General features: G+C 46.9%; 2 protein-coding genes across 2 annotated transcripts in view; both read left to right on the forward strand.

Annotated features, from left to right (window-relative positions):
• The window catches only part of CAST (calpastatin), a 52,127-nt gene extending 39,146 nt beyond the window's left edge, over positions 1–12,981 (forward strand). Inside the window, exons 16-30 of the mRNA XM_054517958.1 lie at positions 630–677; positions 2,693–2,797; positions 3,093–3,188; positions 3,589–3,690; positions 4,682–4,765; positions 5,253–5,300; positions 5,459–5,554; positions 6,088–6,186; positions 6,933–7,034; positions 8,075–8,167; positions 8,611–8,664; positions 9,072–9,161; positions 10,018–10,097; positions 11,223–11,289; positions 11,782–12,981. Coding sequence (XP_054373933.1) covers positions 630–677; positions 2,693–2,797; positions 3,093–3,188; positions 3,589–3,690; positions 4,682–4,765; positions 5,253–5,300; positions 5,459–5,554; positions 6,088–6,186; positions 6,933–7,034; positions 8,075–8,167; positions 8,611–8,664; positions 9,072–9,161; positions 10,018–10,097; positions 11,223–11,280 — 1,155 coding nt within the window. The 3' untranslated portion in view covers positions 11,281–11,289; positions 11,782–12,981. The remainder of the gene's footprint in view (positions 1–629; positions 678–2,692; positions 2,798–3,092; positions 3,189–3,588; positions 3,691–4,681; positions 4,766–5,252; positions 5,301–5,458; positions 5,555–6,087; positions 6,187–6,932; positions 7,035–8,074; positions 8,168–8,610; positions 8,665–9,071; positions 9,162–10,017; positions 10,098–11,222; positions 11,290–11,781) is intronic.
• A 2,135-nt stretch (positions 12,982–15,116) lies between these two features.
• On the forward strand, positions 15,117–19,660 carry LOC118699183 (M-phase inducer phosphatase 2-like). Its single transcript, XM_054517981.1, is given in 15 exon segments — positions 15,117–15,220; positions 15,395–15,507; positions 15,806–15,851; positions 16,061–16,102; positions 16,488–16,524; positions 16,636–16,728; positions 16,807–17,097; positions 17,100–17,279; positions 17,437–17,610; positions 17,716–17,811; positions 18,149–18,211; positions 18,308–18,406; positions 18,834–18,967; positions 19,063–19,174; positions 19,331–19,660. Coding segments are annotated over 15 exon segments (1,698 nt in total). The 3' UTR covers positions 19,445–19,660.
• Positions 19,661–20,654: the final 994 nt, after the last annotated feature.

A 20,654-nucleotide genomic window follows, 5' to 3' on the forward strand; every position in this document is an offset into this window, starting at 1 on the left:
AGAGAGGGAAAGAACATGGGGAAAACAAATTAAACTAGTATTTAATCAATGGCTTTCTCCTTGGTGATTCCTGTACTTCTTATTTTCTTGTCTCCCTTTGTGGGTATCACTGTTTTTTCCAGGCACTCTGGGCAAAGATCTCATCTTATCCATGAGATGAGTGAGTAATGTCAAATGGCAAAACCACCCATTCCTTCTCCAAGAGTGACATTTTGTGTTTCTGACATTAAATATCATCCTTGTAAAATCCATCCTTTTGCAGGAGTGCTCTTTGGTATCACGTTGCAATGTAACCTTGAAACACTGATGTAAAATGGTGGGAAATTTGCCCTTTTTTTGTTTTGTTTTGTTTTGTTTTTTGGATTGTCACCCAAAGTGATGGAGATTGATTCAAAGTTAACCAAAACAACAGCAGAACACTTTTTGGTCTCTTTTTAATGTGCTGACATCCCATTTTCTTTTTTTGATCTACATATCTGGCCATGTAAAAATTCCCCAGTTAGGGGAATTCCTGTCACTGATTAATTCTTGAATATGTAATTTACTTTACTTTATTTTGCTGGTGATTACAGAGTATGGCACTTCTTGTAACAAGAGAAAAATGTAAATAATACTTAATTTCCTTCTAGGATAAAGATGGAAAACCAATATTGCCGAAGCCTGAAGAAAAACCAAAGGTTAGAAAACTGACAATATTGTAGGAGTGTGGCTAGATATCCTGTTTTCTCCCTCTCTGTCATCACTTCTCTCTGTACCATGATGTAAGTCTCTTGGTCTGCTTGTGTGTTTTACTTCCTTGCACAAAACCTGCTGGTCAGAAGCATCAGGTGGAAGTTGGTTTTATTGAAATTCACTTGCCTGTGAATGAAGAGCTCGTATAAGAAAAAGGTTTAGAGAGTTCAAGACAGGAGAGATTTACAAAAATTATTGCTGACTCAAAAAAAGGCTGTGTGGGGAGTTAGTATAAAGTCTTCTATAGAGATCTGTTGGAGCTGTTAAGGATAGAGAGAGGTGAAGCAGGAAAATCTTTTGTTTTTCTGACAGTTTCCTCTTGCTAGTGATCAAATATAAGGGAATAAAGGAATATTCCTTTATATAAAGGAATATTTCCTCCTGGAAAGAAGGCAAAAAAGCTGCTGTGGATATTTTCCTAATCACGAACAACCTAGACTTTGCAAAGAGTATCCATCGTGGCCAGAAAGTGCAAGAGAGGATTAAAATACTGAAAGAGACAGCTGCAAATACTAGTTTTAAAGGCACAGGAAGAAAGCAAAGGAACTGTGCACTGAAGAAACTGAGGGCTTCACTTTGAGAGCTGAGGAGTCCTGCCAAAATTTGGAAAAGCAAAGGAAATCTCTGCTCCCCTGAAATGAGGGTGAAGGTCAGGACCAGTTTGAGTCCCTTCTCGGCAGAAATCTGAAGTTCGGGGTTAAGTGTGGGCAAAGTGCTGGAAAAAAAAGACTTTTGGTCTCTAAAAATTGTTATTTCAGGTCTCAGACATGTGATTGTCATGACTGGTGGATGTTTGAGACCTGGACAGAAGGGAACTCCTGCCAGGCCTGTCATGAGGAGGAAAAGGGAGCAGCTGTGCTGTGGGGGGAACTAGGCCCTGCTGCCAGGGGATCACCACTAATATTGAGATCAGTGAACCAAAGTCAGCAAAACTCCAAAAGCTGTGCTAATAGCTGGGAACCACCAGCCACTTGCTGGTTTTCCATGATTTCTGGTGAAGGCAAATTCCTTCCTTCAGGAGTTCAGCTGGTCTTTCTTTTTTTGGGCCTCCACTCTGGGTAGCCTTAAGCAGTGACATTACTCTTAGTGAATAAAATTTACTGCCTAAATGCCTTTTCTTATTCAGTATCTGAAGGAGGATTTCAGGCAATATGAAAAGTGGGGCCTTATGTCTTTATCAAGTGTCTCAGACTTTATCAAGTCTGAGACACTTGATAAAGAATTAGGGAAAGGGAATGAGGGAGGGATTTCTCTCTCAGAAATGTCTTTTTATGCATTATGAGTCTGTCCTTAAGCTGTTAAGTTCCATGCAGCAAGTGAATCAGGCCATCACTGCTAGCAAAGATTTAAACATTTAGGTTTTAACAGCAATTTGGAGGATCCCAGGAACTTCAGGTGTATGGATGTAGAGATACATGGATTGCAGAGGCCTAGTTCACATAGCATCAGTAGATTGTAATATATCACAAACAGCAGGAAACTAAAACTGAATTTTAATTCACCAAAACACACATAGTGAAAAGAACTGAGTTTCAGCAGTCAATGGACCGGCTAAGGGAACCTTCATGGAGCTCTAATTCTGCTAGTAAATATTAGCACTTTCTTCCTATTTAAGGGGTTGCATTTTCCTGTTCAAGCCCTGTCTTGAACATTATATATCTGGTACTCTACATTATGTCTTATATTATAAGTACAATTCTCTACATTATATTGACATGATAACAAAGAAACTTATTCTGAAGTGTGTTTCTCTTAATTTTATGCCCTGCAAAATTAATTCTGTTTTGTTGCACATAATTGTGAAAGGTTATTTCAGTGTAAACTACAGATGTTTTCCTGCTTTATGAGTAGGTGAAATACAGTTCTTGAAAAAGTAAATTAAAAAGAGGCAGTGAGTCACCTGCCTCTCATGTTTTTTGTTTGTTTTTTTTTGTTTGTTTGTTTGGGTTTTTTTTCACAGCCTATGAGTGAATCTGATCTTGTTGATGAATTTTCAAAGGACTTTGCCTGTCCTGCACAGCCTGCAGTACAACCCAAAGCACCAAAGCCCAGCAACATATCCAAAGTAAGTCTTTCTGGTTCACTGGAGAAGCTGACACTGACAGTTTTGCTAAGATTGGGTATTGGTTGTGTTCTTTCAAAAAAAACAATTTTCTTCTCTTCCTGCTTTACCCTTCCCATTGCCTTTAGTGGAACAGGAGTATTGGCACTCAGCTCTTCATTGAGCATCTTCAGCCTTTAAATTTAGACTTTTCTTTCTCATTTAGTACTGTATTTAGAAAAAAATAAGCCGTTTAACGGGCACATTTATGTTTTCTAAGCATATTCACTAAAATACAGTCTAAATTGTTCTGTTTCAGAAGCAATCAGGTTCTGTTTCTGCAAAAGCCACTGAGGATAAGGTGGTACCCCGTGCCACAGCTTGCACTGTGCAGTCTGCAGCTCCTGTGCCTTCAGTAAGTAGTGGAGCCCCTTCAGCTGGAGCTGAAGCAAAATTCAGTGTTTTATTTGTGAAATGGTAGAGCATGTTGTCAGGATGCTCATTTCAGTATTGCGTGTTCTTCCTCCATCGTGGTATGCCACAAAGGCTGAGTGGTTCACAAAATAAAACCAAAACCAAAACAAAACAAAACAAAAAAAAAAAACCAAAAAAAAAACCCTCAAAAAAAACCAAGTCAAGCACAAACTGAAAGGTCAGTGACCTTCCCCAGAGAGGAAGCCAAACTGATAGTTCTGTGGTGCCCTTACTGCCCTAAAGGGGATGCTGTTTGTGAACCTAATAGGGACTGCAGGAGAAGACAAAACCAGGTTTCTTCAAACTAAAAATTGTTTTTTCCTATATCAACACCCATGCAGGTTGGTCCTGTGTCAGATGAAGCACTGGAAGCCTTGTCCAGTAGCCTAGGAAAGAGAGAGCCTGATCCAGATGAGAAAAAGCCTGCTGTGGACAAAGTTAAGGTAGAGAAAAAAAAAATCAGACCTCCAAAGATAGACTGTTGATGTAATTACCTTCAGCACTACTGCATTTCCTCAGGTCACAAACACAGTAGATGTTACATTTTCACTTTTTTTTACAAACAAAATGTACTGTTGAAAGCGGTTCTGTTCTGCTTAGGAAGTACTAGAAGGATTTCAGCACAATGAGTACACTTTCCTAATAATTCTGACTATTGCAGTGCAGTAGTTCCCTCAGTTTCTGAACACTGTCTTTGTTGTGTCCTGCTGAACTGAAGCAGAACTAAGATGCACATCGGGGTAGCACAGAGTATGGTCCTTTTTCTGAAGGAACCAACTTTATGATGAGGGTTTCAAATTAGGAATTATGCATAAAACTTTTAGGGTTTATATATTTAAATAGGGAGCCATAAATAAGTCAGTGAAATCCTGTCCAAGGGAATGCTGTTCATAGGCACAGACTGAATGCCCCCATGTGCCACCCTAAACCAGATGGAATTGGCTGGAGTCAGAAACAGCCCTTCTAGAGGCTGGAATTCTGTCAAGCAGAAGTTCCCAAAGTTGATTTTAGTCCTTTCTCTTAGTTGGCATTTTCCCAGCATAACTTGTATGGGGACAATAATTTTTTAAGTGGGCCACTGATTTTCTCTCTTCAGCCTTCCTTTGCATGCAGCCCAGACAGCTGTTGAGTGAATTTGCAAAAGTGTCAAGAATTAAGACTCAGAGGTACTTTTGATTTTGGTTGACCCTTGCCTATTCACTTACCTCCGCTAGCTTCACTGAAATAGGTAGAGCTACTTCTAATACACAGAGGAAGAAACTGGCAGGGGAATGAGAAAATGCTTTCTTTTAACTTTTGTGAGAGTTGTATCTGGTGGTTGGATTGAATGAGAAAGACTAATTAGAATCAGAGGACTGACGGCTGGAAGCTTGCTTATGTGAATTTCTATGGGTAGTTGTTTTTCTTACTGTGATTCCTATTTTTCCTTCACAGGAGAAAAGCAAAAAGAAACAACACAAAAAACTGGGTGAAGAAGAGGAAACAATTCCTCCAGAGTACAGATTAACAGAAACCAAAGTAATTTATTTAATGTGCTTGGTCTTACTTCCCTTTCATTCCTCAGAATTTGTGGGTGAAACTGAGACTCCCATTTCATTTTGAAATGCTGATGTTTTGGTTCAGTCATTTTTATAATATCTAGAAATTCTGGTTTGTAGTTCCCACAAATATCTATCATCTATCATTGGATGCCTGCATGGGCATGGAAGTGGTTTAGATGCAGGTACCTGCAGATTAATAATTCTGAGATTAGTCCACTGGAGTCTTTCTGTAGTTTCTGGTACTTTAGAAATAAATACATTGTGATTGGTTAAAGCTGTTAAGAAAACCCCAAGGACCTGGATGTCTTAAGTGGCATTTCTGAGTAGCAGCAGTAGATGCTATAGAGGCTGTTGGTTATGTCCCTGTCCCCTGTAACACTTTCTGTTGCTCAGAGAATGCTCCCAGGATGCTTGAATTGCAGGGCTGTTTAAGGGTTAACACAAGGGAATTTTTTTCTTTATAGGATAAAGATGGAAAACCACTCCTACCAAAACCAGAAGAGAAGTCACAGGTAAAAAAAGTGATTGCTTCAAACAACTGTTTCATTCATTACTTACTTACCAAATGTCAGCAGGGCTACCAGTGTTCAGTTGAAAAATGGGCTATGTTACCTGCTTACTTTTTAAGTGATAAAGAGACTTATAATCTTCTTTTTCTTTCCAATGGCAGCCTATGAGTGAAAATGATCTTTTAGAGGGTTTGACAGAAGGATTCTCCTGTTCTCCATCACCACCTGCACCATTACCTACATCAACTGTAGTAAAGGTATGTTAGATTTCTGAAATCTGGTTTTATTTTCAAATTGTTTGAATAATCATGACATTATCTATGTTTTTTTTTTATATAAAGTTCCTTAAATGAAATCCAATAACTAAAAATTTAAAATCCTTCTTGTAGTAAGTTAATAAAAGAGCAGGAGTTTAAAAAACAAACAAACAAACAAAAAACTAGTTATGTGACCTGTCTTTTTACCAGTTGCTTTCATGAGTACTGCTTTCCAGCTGAGTGTACTTTGGGAATATTAGATGGCTTGGTGAAATCTTAGTTCTTTTGGAGTCATGTTAAACCTGTTTAAACTTCAGCTGTGGTGAGGTTTAACCCAGTGGTTGAGATGGAAGAACAAACTGAGATGAGGAACAGTTGCAATGTGTGGGGGGGTGTGTTTCAATCTGAAATAAGCAAAGCTCCTCGAGAAAATTAAATCCTAGAAATCAGCTGTGTGGGTGCTGTGTTTTGGATGTGTTTTTGGGTCTAATGAGTGTTTTTCTCTTGTTCCCGTGTGTGCCTTGTTCTTCCAGAAATCCAAGGGTGGTGCCAAGCCCGCGAGTTCCTCGGATGTGATCTCTGCTGCTACGGTTTCCTCAGTGCACTCAGCAGCCCCTGCACCTTCTGCCACTGTAAGAAACCTCTCCTGTAGGTTCCTACCCCAAAACAAGGGGCTGAGTAGTGAGGAGAGGCAGCATCGTGATCTGGACAGTGTGACCAGTGTGGACTGTTGCAGAATTTAATAATTTATTGCTAAAAATGGCTACTGCAGAGAAGGAAAATGTTCCCCTGGGGAAAAAAAAATGGAGAAAAAAAGAATGAGTGGACACTCCATTTTCAACAGAGTTCCACAGGCAGTACCATGAGCCCCTTTGAATACCAGGGGAACTCTCCATCCTGGTTTTTATTGTAATGTTGCTCATACATGCAGATCCATGCTGAGGGATCTTCCTCTGGTGCTCCCAGCCTGGCTTGGGAGGGGAATATAAAGCTCCTCTTGCCTGTGTTGGCTTTAAGGGCTTTTTTTCTATCCAGCTTCTGTATGTAATTGCAAAATCCATGGTAACTGCCAAACAATAATTGCCACACAATTGCCTGTTATTTCATAGATCTGTTCTCATTACAGCAGCTAGGCTTATTTATATCAAAAAAAGAAAACCATTCAAGATAATTCCAGAAGCCCTTCTTGAAATTGTTTTCTGCAGGTCAGAAATATTCTGTATTTTTCCCCAGCTATTGTGCTACACTGCAAGTACAACAGGAGTGCTCTTTGTTCACTCAAGTTCTACAGTTCATTAGCCAGTACTTACAGTAGATTGATGAATTACATCATTTTTGCAGCAGATGTGCTTTCACAAACGCGTTTCTGCTTTGTTAGGGAGGAAAAGAGATGGATGAAGCCTTGGATCTCCTGTCTGATTCCCTGGGACAGAGGGAACCTGACCCTGATGAGAACAAACCAGTTGTGGATAAAGTGAAGGTAACAAAAGGCGTTATGAAACTTAAGCAATTTGGGAAGAAGGAAGGGGTGGGAGGGAATAAACCAAACCAACAACAACAACAAAAAACAAAAACCAGAATCTGCAATGGTTCCCATATGCTCACAGGAGTATATGGCATTGGGATTTTAGATGTTGTAAGAGTAAGGTTACTGGAGAAAAAAATCCATGCTCTTACATACAGGTATATCAAGCACTTTTCAGTCATCTGGATTACCTGTGTGTTCTGTACATTATATATATAAAAATTATAATTTAGTTAATATACTTCAGCCACTTGAGGGCAAGTGTTGAAATGTTATGGGAGATTTGAAATAATTTTAGTTCACTGCCTTTCATTGCCATTATTCTTATCATCTTTCAGGTGTCTTCTTGGGCCTCGGTTTCTAAAATTGATTTTCTGGCCCTCTTTTTGTCAAGCTTTGACTTTTATAACCACAAGTTCACTTAATCGGGCACCTTTTTAAACTTCCTTGTTTCTGCTGGTTTTGTCTTCATTTAGTTTTTCATAAAATCCCATAAAGGCCCTTCTGCTAACAAGAAAATAAAATTCTGCATAATAGTAGTAATAGTAGTAATAAATTGTAATTTGAAATAGCTAAGGTAAAGTACATTACTGGGAAAAATCAAAATGACCATATGCTGCCTATCAATTAGTTTAGGCTGGAATCTTAGTTGGAGAAAAAAGAAAAAAGACATATTAAAATGTCTGCATTAAGAATGACAAAAATGCTCTTCAGCAGTCTGCTTAAAAACCTCCTTGTGGTGTTCTGTGTGGCATCTTCCTGGTATGCTGCCAAAAATCAGAGCAGCATAAGTTGAAAAATAAATGTAATTTTAAAAACTTTCAGGTGTGAAACACATTTCATAGTAAAATGAATACATGGGGGTTTTCTCAGTAGTTTTAAAATTTTAAAGTGAAAAAGGATATCTGTCCTGACTCTGATATGCCCTCTGCCTTGTTGATTGCTAATATTTCTAACATGGGTAATAAAGTTTTTTTTAAATTAAATACTTTCAGGAAAAGGCTAAATCTGAACACAGAGACAAGCTTGGAGAGAGGGATGAAACAATCCCACCTGACTATCAGAAACTTCTGGAGTCAGGTGAGCAGGTAAGGAAAAACTTTCCTAGTTTTTATTTGCAGCAGTGGAAATTGAGTCTATTTGAGCCAGTCTGTCCTCTTTGGGATTACAAGTGGAATAAGTGAGTGTCTGTACTGAATTATGGTAAAAAACATGGAAATATCCTTCAGTGAGAGTAGCTCTATCCTCACATGCTTATAAGTAAAAAAACAAAACAAAAACAAAAACAAAAAACAAACAAAAAAAAAAGAAGTTTTGATCTTGTTTTGTTGGTTTTTTTTTTTTTTTTCTTTTTCACCTGGGCAGTCTGAACTAATAAATTACTTTGAACTACTGAAGAAATCCATTCAGAATGGTGCAGGTTTATTGGCAATCTCTGAACACCCAGTAGTGCCATATGTAAATACTTGTATTTTAAAACTAATCTGTCTGGTTCAAAATGAGTGAGGATCTGCTTTTTTTTCTTCCCAAGAGTAAACCAGCAAAGCCAACAGCAAAGGATGATGTGAAACACAAAGGAAAGAAGGTAACATTTATGATGGGGTTTATTGAGTGGTCTTTTTTATATTTATGGTATTTATTCTGTGGGGTTTTTTTTCGTGCTGTGAGCTCTAATTTTGTTTCAAAGTTGCCTCACTGTAGAGTTAAGGGGTGATTAATTGCAAATACTCATAAATGAAGCCAGTAACAGGAACAGTAGTGGACAGTAAAACTTTTTTGAGGAGTAACTCTTCGCAATAAATGCAATTTTTATGTACAACTGCATTATGAATGGTTAGGAAATCATGCCTCTTGGGAGCCTCAGATAGATGTCTCTAACATATGTGTGGAGTTCAGTTGTGCTTTAAAGCAGACATACATTCCTGAACCACTGATTTGACTGTGGGAAGCTGGGTTGCACATTTTGTGACTTCAAAATTAAAATTATTGCAGAAACCTACGGATGACAGTGCAGCCATTGATGCCTTATCAGGTGACTTTGATACTTGTGCAAAGGCTCCTGCTACACCCCAGCACTCAAAGGTAGGACATTTTCTGCTAATAACTTGCAAAATAAACAGTTTTTCACTCCTTGCAGTACCTCATTTTAGGTTTACAGGAAGCCTGTCCAGATGCAGGGATTGTCTCTCTTCTGCAGTGGAAGTTGGATGTACTTTGCTGTGTACTAAATATTGTTGAATGTATTTTTGTGTACTAAATATTTGGAAGAAGGAATGTTTGTGGCAATTAGAGCCTTTCAGACAGGCTTGGAGAAGTAAGCTGAGCAGAGAAATGTGGTAACAGTTTTTAAGAGTGTTCATAAACTGCAGAGAGGCAGAGAAAGCTTTGCTCCATGATACCAGGCACTGTGTAGCAATGGTTGTTGGCTGGAGCTGAGACACAGCCCCAGAGGGTTTTGTAGGGAGAAAAGCAGGGAGCAGCAAAGACTTTCAGATGTGTTAGGGAAAACAGTAGAGTTGACAAGAAGAAAGGAGAAGGAGTGGACTGGAGAGGCCCTGCAAATGAGAAAAGGAGCAGCAGCTTTGAAACTGAGGTTCAAACCAGCTGAATTCCTGGGAGGAAAGAGCTGTTTCCAAAGAGCTTTGCTGGCCACTGCAGTGCTTCCCTCAGGCAGCTGAAGGCAGGACCACTGGTGTTTCAAGTCCTGCTTCATCTGCTTGTGAAATCCAGGGCTAAATCTGCTGCTGCAGCATTATTGCTCGGTGGTAAATACAAAATCTCCCCATCTCTACCAGGTTTTTCTGATGCAGCCTCCTGTCAGCATGGCCTGTGCTGCTGCCAGACCCACTCAAAAGATTGTGTTTTGGCAGATGTCAAAGCAGGAGCCACCAGTGCTCTATTCTCCTTGTAACTGTAATTTATTTTTTTTTCTTTGGAGTGTAGGACAAAAGTGGGAAGGAATCTACGACCACTAAACCAAGCTCAAAGGATAAAGGAAAGCCCAGAGACCCTAAAACGGTACAAACACATTTATTGAAGTATGGACAGTCATACAAGAGGGGCAGGGAGGCAGCTGGATTTTGGACTTATGTTACAGGGTTGTTATTTTGGGGGAAGTTTTACATCAATATGTTGAATTTGATCCATTTTTATAAACATGCACAGAGGAGAAAGGCCCCTTTCTATTTCAAGGGAAATAAACAGGGGCAAAAATATATGTATATTTCAGACAGAGTATTGTCCTCTGAGGGGGCTGTTCAGTGCTCCACAGGCTTCTCTTTCCCAGATTTGTAGATCTAATAGTCCCACTTTGCATTCCTGTAGCTGCCTCAGGCAGAATCCCCACCACTTCTCTCATTTCTTGACAGTTTTGAGTAACAGCATTTCAAAAGTGATTAAAAAAGTACTCCAACAACCACAGCCAGGTTCCAAGTCATTATCATAAATTATTTTTTTAAATTAATGAAGGCCTACATACTTTCATAAAAAGAGTATGAATGAACAGGGTGGGGAAAGGCAAGCAGCTGTTTCTATAGTCAAAAAAAAGGGGAAAAAAAGGGGGCGGGGAGGGAGAAGGGGAAGGTAAAAAGGCTTGTTTGGCTTTTTTTATCCAGAAGGAGAGAAAATTGATTCAGGTCAGGGGGAAGCTTGTTCCATCATGTTGTTCTCACAGAGGGTATATGCAGTAGATGCCTGAATCAGGTGATTGCATCTGCTCTGGGAGTTTTACATTTCACATGTCAGTGATGGGATTTCTGGTTGTTGTTGTTATTATTAAATCACCACAGGTGCCTTTTTTGAGACCCCAGAACTGACTTGCAGCTCTCAGTGTAAAACTGAGGGGTGTCTTTATCTCCTCTTCAGGAGGATGTTCTGAGCTTCGGCCTGATCACTGGTGTGGGTAAAAGGGTGTTTAGGAACAGGGAATGATGAGGTCAGGCACAACCCACTCTGTCTGAAAGAAAGCAATCGATGGTGAAAAGGTGAAAATATCTGTACACAGCAGGAGTCACCAATACTCTTGCTAAACTATTTCAGGTGCAGTTTGTATTTATGTCTGAACTGTGACTCTGAGGAGTCTGCTAAAGCCTGATTTCGGGTATTAGTTTGGTTCAGTTTCTCATTGTCTCATCCTCTCTTTAGGCAAAGGGACAGTCCTCCAGCAGCAAATCTGAGAAGCAGAAAACAAGCTAAACGTTAACCTTACCAGGTGAGATTTCTTCTTCCCTGCTCCCTGGGCTACCACAAAGACAATTTCATGCTCGTGAATTAAAGCTGAGTTTTGCTGGCAGTCCTTGAAGAAAACCAAGACATGGTTAAAACTGCTGCTAAATCAAAATGCTTGGGATGACTTTGCACTTCAGAGTTCCCAGGCAGGAAAGTTTTTTCACACCCTTTATCCATTCAGTATGTACAGAACTACTTCATGTAGCTAAACTCCTTTAGGCTGGTGGAATTCCAAGCATTCCAAGGTGTAACATGCTGCTTCCCTAAGACATTTTCATAGAGTAATGAGGATCAAGCACATCTCAGCTGGGGGTTTTGATCTTTAGGATATTGGCCTTGTGTCATTACCTCTACTCTGGACCCATCTGGAGGCTTAGTTCCCATAATTCTTCCCAGATTGTGAGTTTTATTTCCAATTAACAGAAGATGAGCACTCTGACTTTATTTTTTTTGTTTTGTTTTCTCCCCCCACCAGGATCCTGCTGCATCGTGTAAAATGTCTTCTTTCTGTGGGTGGATGATTATTCCTGAAGAACAAAAGCTGATGGCAAAAGCACATAGTTATTCTGGGTGGTTTTTGTACAGCGATACTTGCTGGACTTTTCCTCATCTTTTCTTTTTTCCCAGTAGTAGACTCAGGTTTGTTTCTTTCCCCCAGCAATTCAGTTTATTAGGACTCACATAGTCTGACTTTTTTGTCATTTCCTTCAGCATTCAGGGGGAAAGAATGCTTTCTATTTGCAGGAAATATATTGCATCAATGAAGAGCTATGCCAAAAAAAAAAAAAAAAAAGAAAGAGGAAAAAAAATATCTGCAGACTTTTGCACATAATCTTCACATAGTGCCTGTAAATCTCTGAAGAGTTCATATGTGCTAGCATTTTTTAACGTTGCAGTGGATGCATTAAGTATTCTGGAACATAGCGAGCTTTAGTTACCCTCAGCTGGGCTGTGCAGACTTCTGCTCAGGCCAGTTCCTGGTGGGAACCTGCAGGCCAGCTGTGGGGTGGCTAAAGAGTGAGAAATTGGGGATTAGCCGCTTCTTCCAGCACGTCTGGACATCAAGCAGGTATTTGGGATGCTGCCTTTAGCAGTAGTTAAAACACACTAGGGCAGGACTTCTTTTTTTTTTTTTTTAATTATTATTATTACCATTATTTCCAATCGTATCTGTACTGTTATCTCATAATTTCAGGAGTCTCCTGGACTGGACAAATCACAAATGTAACACAGAGGGTGGGGAATGAAAGGAGGGACGTGAGCCCCAGCAGCGATCAAAGCTCAGGTCCAGGGTCAGGCTCCTTTTTATCTTATTTTGCACTGTTTCCAGTCCTCCTGTTCCTGGCACTCCAGCAGGGAACGCAGGGAAGGGGCTGAAGGTGTTGCTGCAGGGAGCAAAGCCCCATTCCTGCTGTTCCCTGCGAGGACAGGCACGGCCAGGCACCTCTCACGGGCCTCCGTGGGTTTTCCTCCGCCTCCCTGCCCTGCAGAATGTCCTTCTGCTCATCCTGACACGTGCACGGCTCTGCCCTGGGCTGGCAAAGGGAGGCCACTGGCAGCAGAGCCCGGGCTCTGCGGGCAGGGACAGCGCAGGGACTGAAGTTGGGGATATTTAGACTCGTGACTGTACTTGCAGTCTGCACCGTGCCACTCCAATAAAGTTTTTAAGGATGCACTGTGCCCTTCCTGGCTTTTCATTTATCACCGCTGCTCTCAGGCAGGAGAAAGCCTAGAAATAATTTTTAAAAAACCACACAAACGTTGGCATATTAAAATTGAATCTAATGTTTGAAAAAACCCCGCAAAATACAGAATTGCCGAATCAGCTAGGTTGGGAAAGACCTTTGAGATCATGGGGTCCAAGCTATGACTGAACACCAGCTTGTCAACCACACCATGGCACTTGGTGCCACATCCAGCCTTTTCTTAATCACCTCCTGCAACTCCACCACCTCCCTGGACAGCCCCTTCCACTGCCCAATCCATCTTTCTTTACATGTTGGTGACACTTCCCATGTTGGTGACTCCAGGAAAGCCTTCACAAGCTCAGTGTGACCCTGCTACATTTTTTTTGCCCCTTTGTATTTCAAAGCTGCATCGTAGCTGACCAAGAGCAAATCTAACTTTTTGGCTGCTGCTGTGCTGGGAGGCAGCTAGAAGAGCAAGATGAAATTCACTAAAGTTTTTTGTGCCCCAGTAAATTGACAGGTCCTGAAATACCTGTGTGTGAGGTCCCATCTCTTCTGTAGGAGGGCTGCAGTGCACCTGGGAGAACAGGCACATCCAGAATTAAAGGGTGGGGAGAGAGTTCCTGGAGTTCCAGGAAGGCCACCTAATTTTGCCCTCAGAACTGAGAATTTAAAAGCAGAAAGCAGAAATGCCATTTACTGCTCACAAAAGAAATGACTGCACAAAAGGGGACCAAAAAAATACCTTGCAGAAAAATCACCTGCAATTTGAGTTTCTGTGAAATTCCCCATTAGGCTCTTAAGATGTTTTAAAAGCAGCAGTTGACAATACTTGAATAGCACAAAATGTCACTGGCATGACGCAGAGCTTTCTCAGAATTCCTGATTTACATATAAATATGTGTATCTATTTAAAAGTACATGGAATTTGACGTGAGCAGGAGGAAGTGGTGCTTTCTGCAGGGTTTTGTCAGAGCTGCTGGCTCTCAGCAGAGCAGCCGGGTGCCTTCCAAACTCCCATGGAGAGGGTTTGGACTCCTTGGGCAGGCTTGATCTCCAGGTGGGGGAAAAGGGAGGCATGGTCAAGTCAAATGCTTGGGACTATTTCTAGATTATGATTTTTTTTCCCTCTTCGGTCTCTACCTCTGTTAAAATTCCAACTGTTTGGGCACATCCATGAGGAAACTGAGACAGGCTGGAACCACACAGGAAACAAACACCAGGGACTCAATCTCAAAGGCGCGTTTGCAAAAGCAAGGAAATCAAGTGCCCTCAAGCACAAGTGCCAATTAACAGATTTGGGTTAAGTTTAATACAAAAATAAGAGTTTTCAGCAGGAAAACGGAGCAGGCCACTCACAGGTGCCTTGAAAAACAGAAACTCCACCAATAAAAACCCAACCTCCGAGGTTTCAACCTTGCTTTCTTGGGACTGGATGTGGCACTGGCTGTCAGGGATGGGCAACATTCCATGGCCCTGCAGGTGACACACGAGAGCCACCAGGGTTGGCCGAGCGTCCCCTGCAGTGGCACGCCATGGCCACGCCCCTTTCACATCTGACCCCGCCTCCCTCGCGTGACCACGCCCCTTTTCCCGCTCCGAAACCGCCCCCCTCGGCTGCGGTTCCGCCCCCAAGCGCTCCGCGCACCTCCCATTGGCCGGCGGTACCGCCTCGTGCCCGCCGCGGCCTCCCATTGGCTGCGGGTGCCGCTGTTGTTGTTATTGCTGTTACTGCTGTAAACAGGAGCGGAGCGGTGTCACCTGTCAGCTCTGTCACCTCTGGTCACCTCTGGCCACCTCTGGTCACCTTTGGTCACCTCTGGCCACCTTTGGTCACCGCTGGTCAGCTCTGGCCACCTCTGGCCACCTTTGGTCACCTTTGGTCAGGTGTGGGCACCTTTGGTCGCCTCTGGTCACTTCTGATCACCGCTGGTCACCGCTGGTGACCTCTGGCCATCTTTGGTCACCGCTGGTCACCTTTTATCGCCTCTTATCGCCTCTTATCGCCTCTCACCACCCCCCACCTCTCGCCCGTCACCTCTTTTCACCTCTCACTCCTCGTCACCTCCTTGTCCCTTGTCGCCTCTCGCTTGCCGGAGCTCGACCCTCGCTCGTCCGGGCCATGTCCCTGCGCGGCGGCCGCGGGCTGCCCGTGTCCCCGCTGCCCTCCCCGGGCACGGCCCCGCTCACGCCGCTGCCACCGGACGGCGCTGAGAGCCCGGACAGGTGAGGGGATGGCCAGGGGGGCCGGGCTGGCTTTGTCCAGGGACACCCCGGATGGGACAAGGGACACAAAAGTGCCCGAGGGCGCTTTTGGGATGCTCCCGTTCACCTCCTGCCCCCTGGAGGGGGCTCGGGGCAGCCGGGGCACTGACCCTTCCCCGTCCCGACTGCCCGCAGGTACCGGGACACCCCGAGGAGGGGACGCGGGCAGCTGTGGCACCCCCTGGCCCCGGAGCCGCTGGCCTCGGACCGTCCCCGGGACTCGGTGTCCTGGCAGCCAAGGGATGCACGTGAGGGATGCGGCCGCTCCGCCCCACAGCCGTCCCCAAAGTCGTGCCGGGGGTGTCGGGGGTGTCTCGGCAGGGCTTGGCGAGGGGGTGGTGGCGGGGCAGCTTCTGGGGAGCGTTGGGCAAGGAGCCCGTGCCTGGGGCTCAGGCGGGAACCGCTCGGCCGGGGACACCGCGCAGGGTGACGCGCGACATTCCGTGCGGCATCGCTGCTCCCAACGGCGCTGCCACCCGCGGCTCCCGCCCGGCCTCATCCTGCCCGGGACCCCATCCCCACACCCTGTCCCTTGTTCCCCCGCAGGATCGGGGCCGGGCTCCCACACGCAGCAGAGCCCCGCGCAGGAAGAGTGAGTGGCCCCATCCCTGTGTCCCCCGGGGACAGACAGCCGCTGTCCCTGCCTCGCCTCTCCGGAGCAGCAGGGCCCGGTCTCAGCCTGGCTGGGGGCTGCGCATCCGGCTGTGACCCCCAGTCTGTGTCTGGGGGTGACAACCTGGGCTGCTTGGGGGGGGAACGCGGATGGACGCCCCCTAAATCCCATCTCTGCTCTCTGCACAGCTTCCAGAAAACCATCGCGGAGTTTGGGAGAGCTCTCAAAGAGTACGTCAGGGGGCTCTGTCCCTGCAGGACATGAATGCCAGCTGTCCCCGTGCCCACGCTGTCCCAAAAGCCAGGCTGTCCTCGAACTCGGGTTGTCCCTGTCCCTGTCCCAAAAGCCAGGCTGTCCCCGTGCCCAGGCTGTCCCTGTCCCAAAAGCCAGGCTGTCCCCGTGTCCCTCCTGGGGTCCCACTCAGGCCATTGGTGTTCGCTCAGTGCCTGGAAGTGCTGTTGCCCCAGGTCCCTTTGGGAAGCTGTGACAGCCCTGGGGGCGGTCTTACCCCACCCTCAGGACATGGGGGACGGAGGTGACAATGGCAGAAGGGTGGAACACAGCGGTCGGGGACACCTGCAGTCATTCGATGCTTTCCTTTCCCGGCTCTTGCAGCAGGAATCTCCTTCGCCAGAGGATCAGCTCCTTGCCGGTGAGTGCTCCAGGATCCTGCCGGGTGTCCGGCCGAGCCGGGACGAGGAGGATGGAGCCGGGAGAGAGGGCAGGGCTGTGCAGCACCGCTCACCCCCTGGCTGTCCCGCAGCAGCGCCAGCTGGAAGCCAGCCCGGTGCTGAAGGACATCTCCCAGCTCCAGGTGCGCAGGGACAGAGTGAGGCAGAGCGAGCCCGAGGATGAGGTGAGGGGCGCGGTGACACCTGGGGGGAGGTCAGGGAGGGGACACAGGGGTGCTGACGCCGTGTCCCCCCCGCTGCAGGAGGGTTTTGTCCCCAAGAAGCTGCAGAGGCTGGGCCAGCGGAGCCGCCTGCCCGCCGGCCACGGGGCTGCCAGGAGGGACCTCCTTGCCAAGAGCCCCAGCGGCGCCCCAGAGCTGCTGGTGAGAGAGGCTGGAGCGATCAGGAGGAGCCACGGATGGGTGATCATGGGCAAAGTGGCATCCGCCGCTCCAGCCTGCCCTGGAGGCGTGTGCCTGTGGGAGATGGGCGGGCTGGGGGGTCCTGGGGGCACCCTGACTCCAAAGCTGCGAGGCACTGGGAGGTGGATGGACCTTTAGGTACAGGACCCGTCCCTTCCTGAAGGGTGGGAAGCAGCTGGAATCCCCTTCACGATCTCCTCTGCCTCTCCCCTCGGTTCCCCTAGCTGCCGCTGTGGCAGAGAGATGCCACCGTGCCCCAGGGCATGGAGAAGCCGGTGACCACGCCAGTGATAAAGAAGGGGGAGGCAAAGCTGGTACGTGGCCACCTTTGGCAGTGGATGGAGCTCCAAAGTCCCCTCCTGGGGGCTCCGAAGGGGGGTCCATGGGCTTGGGGCAGCTTGGTGAGCAGCCCCAGCCCTGGAGCTGGAGGCTTGCCAAACCCCCAGGCAGCAGCGCGGGCTCTCCCCACAGCGTCCAGGCAAGCGTGGCCAGGGCTGGCAGCTCTTCCGCTCGCCCTCGGTGCCCGGCAGTGTCGCCGAGCCCCTCCCGAAGCGAGGGCTCCGCTGGGACGGGGACAGCCCTGCCAATGCCCAGCGGCAGAGCAGGATGGCCGGCAGCCCTGAGCAGGAGGCGGCGCTGGAGCCGGTGGGTGATGGGGAAGGTGCGGGGGCAGAGCCAGCCTGTCCCTGGCAGGACTGTGCCACAGCCCCTGCTGACATCTGGGGGTGTCTCTGGTCGGTGCCTCCGCAGGGAGTGTGGCTGGAGCCCTGCAGGTCTGCCCAGCTCCAGGAGATCGAGAACCTGCTGGCCAACGATGACCGGGAGCTCATTGGGGACTTCTCAAAGGTAGGGCCACCAGGATGGGGCAGCTCTGAGGGCACTGCCCCGTTGTTCTGAGCAGGGACCATCATCAGAGCCCCGCAGTGCCGCCAAAGAGAGCCCAAAGCGAGGTGGTGGCCCTTGCTTGGGCACACGGGGCCTTGGGGCTGTGACCTTGCAGGGGGTGAAGAGCCCCCATCACTGCTCCTCTGCTCCGTGCCCGTGCCTCAGGCACGTTTGTCTGTGCCTTCCCTGCCCGGGGCTGCAGAGCCGGCCACGGGGGCTCCTGGGCTGAGGGGACAGTGCCACCAGCCCCGTGAGGTGCCCCCGGGACAGAGCTGAGCCCAGGGTTTGTCTCCTCCAGCCTCACCTGCTGCCCACGGTGGAGGGCAAGGACCCGGGCCTGAAGTACATCTCCCCTGAGACGGTAAGAGGACACCGGCCCTTCCGCAGCCCCCCCGAGGGGCTGCCTGCCTGTTCTCGGCCCCGTGTGTCCCCTCTTGGTGACCCGGTCCCCCCGCAGCTGGCGGCGGTGCTGTCAGGGAGCTACAGCAGCTTCATCGGGAGCAGCATCATCGTGGATTGCCGGTACCCCTACGAGTACGAGGGAGGCCACGTCAAGGTCAGAACGCCCTCACCGTGGCCCCGGGGCTGGGAGGAAAGGGGAGTGTCCGAGCCCCAACCAGCCCCAGAGGTGCTGAGCCCACCCCGGGAGGTGCGGAGAAAACAGGGATTCAGGATGCCCCGGGATCTGTTGAGTAACCTCTGAGAGATTCAGCAGCCCCTCCAAAGATGCTGAGCTCTCAGAGAGGAGTGAAGTAGCCTCTCCAGAGCCTCTGGAGGGGTTGAGCAGCCCCCTGTGAAGGGTCCTGAGCCACCCAGAGGGGTGGAACAGCCCCTGAAAAGCACCAAGCCGCTCTAGAAAGGGTTGATTCCCAAGTGGAAAGAGGAGCATGACAGTGAGGGAGGCTGGGGGCAATGTTCTTGGGTCCCTGGAGAAAATGAAGTTGGAGGCAGAGGGGAAAAAGGCGCCTGGTGTCCCTCCCCAGGGCGCTGTCAACCTGCCGCTGCAGCGGGACGTGGAGGAATTCCTGCTGGAGCGCCCCATCGTGCCCCAGGAGGGCGGCAAGAGGGTGATCCTCATCTTCCACTGCGAGTTCTCTGTTGAGCGGGGGCCCAAAATGTGAGTGAGGGCTCACGGGGGGCGCACAGGGGTGTGCCTGCCAGCCCCCCGGACCCCCGGCCGGGGCTGATGCCGAGGGCTTTGCCGGGCCACAGGTGCAAATTCCTGCGGGAGAGGGATCGCTCCTGCCACGAGTACCCGCGGCTGCACTACCCCGAGCTCTACGTCTTGAAGGGGGGGTACCGCGAGTTCTTCTCCCAGTTCCCGGTGAGTTCCTGCCGGTGCCCCCGCGGTGCCAGGAGGGCAGGAATTGGGAGGGGATGGATGGGGGGCAACAGGGCAGCGGGGAGGGGCGGCTCTGGCCCTGGGCATCTTCCCTGCCATGGGAGGGGATCTCGGCGCTGATGGAGCCGTGGGTTGCAGGGCCACTGCGAGCCCCGGGGCTATCGGCCCATGGAGCACCCGGCGTTCAAGGAGGAGCTGCGCAAGTTCCGCGGGCAGAGCCGGCGCGGGCGGCGGGCGCTCTCCATCCTCTGAGCACCCCGGGAGAACGCCGGAGCTGGGATTGTGGGAAAGGTTCCCTTGGATGGGGATGCACCTCAGCTTGGGCCGGCTTATCAATGAGTTTGGGGTGTTACTTAGTGTTAGGTTTGGGTATATAGTGTTAGGATTGGGTTTGCATTTGTTTATTGCTATAAATATTTTTGTCTATTGTTATAAATATTTTTGTGTGTGTTGTTATGATTTTTTGGTTGTTAGTATAATTGTTTATTGTTATAAATATTTTTGTCTGTTGTTATAAATATTTTTGTGTTTGTTGTTATGCTTTTTTTGGTTGTTGGTATAATTGTTTGTTTGTTGTTATAAATATTTTTGTGTTACTTGTTATAAATATTTTTGTGTTTATTGCTATGAAATTTTGGTTATTGGTATATTGATATATTTGGTATATTGATGTATTGATTTTTGGTTATTGGTATATTTGCTTATTTGTTTGTTTGTTCATTATAAACACTTTTGTGTTGACTGTTGTGAATATTTTTGTGTTTGTTGTTGGGGCCGTTTGTTCCAGTCTGTTACTAAACTCCTCTTGCAGGAGAACAAACGCGGCTCCTGAGCTCTCCAGTTTGGGGTCAGGGCTCATTGGGGCACTCGGGAGCATCAACCCCTCAAATTCAGAGAAACAATTCCCAATGACCTCTTAAAATATGCTGGGGGGGAAAAAAGATAATATCAAAGCAAATTAACTTTATATAAAGGGTTGCCGCAACAGTTTGCCTGTCACACAATGCATTCCCTCACTTGTAAATATGAAGGACTATTTATTTAATTGCTGATACCTTTTACATTTCCCTTGAAATGCTAAAAGGTTGGCCTTCTTCTCTTTACAGGCTCATAGGCCCTCTGGTATCCATGGCACCTGCTTTGCTATGGATCTATGTCATAGTAACAAAACACCAAACCTGATTCTTTCTCCAGGAATTTTTATATGCTAAAGCTTCAGTGGGCTTTGGTGCTCCCCAGCTACCATAAAATAATGATCATAATATTATATCACTAAGTAATTTTTCATTACAGAGAGGAATTTAACACCCCACGAAATGGGAAATATAATCTACACTGCCACTCGTTGTGACGTGGCTGTGAAACAACAGCTGAATAGCAAGTAAAACCAATGAGTATGATAATGCTTCATCATAACCCCGTTTTAAACAGGCTGCTGAGTAACTTTGACATGGAAACAGCA

Source organism: Molothrus ater, chromosome Z (assembly GCF_012460135.2).
Source record: "Molothrus ater isolate BHLD 08-10-18 breed brown headed cowbird chromosome Z, BPBGC_Mater_1.1, whole genome shotgun sequence".
NCBI classification, from domain to species: domain Eukaryota; kingdom Metazoa; phylum Chordata; class Aves; order Passeriformes; family Icteridae; genus Molothrus; species Molothrus ater.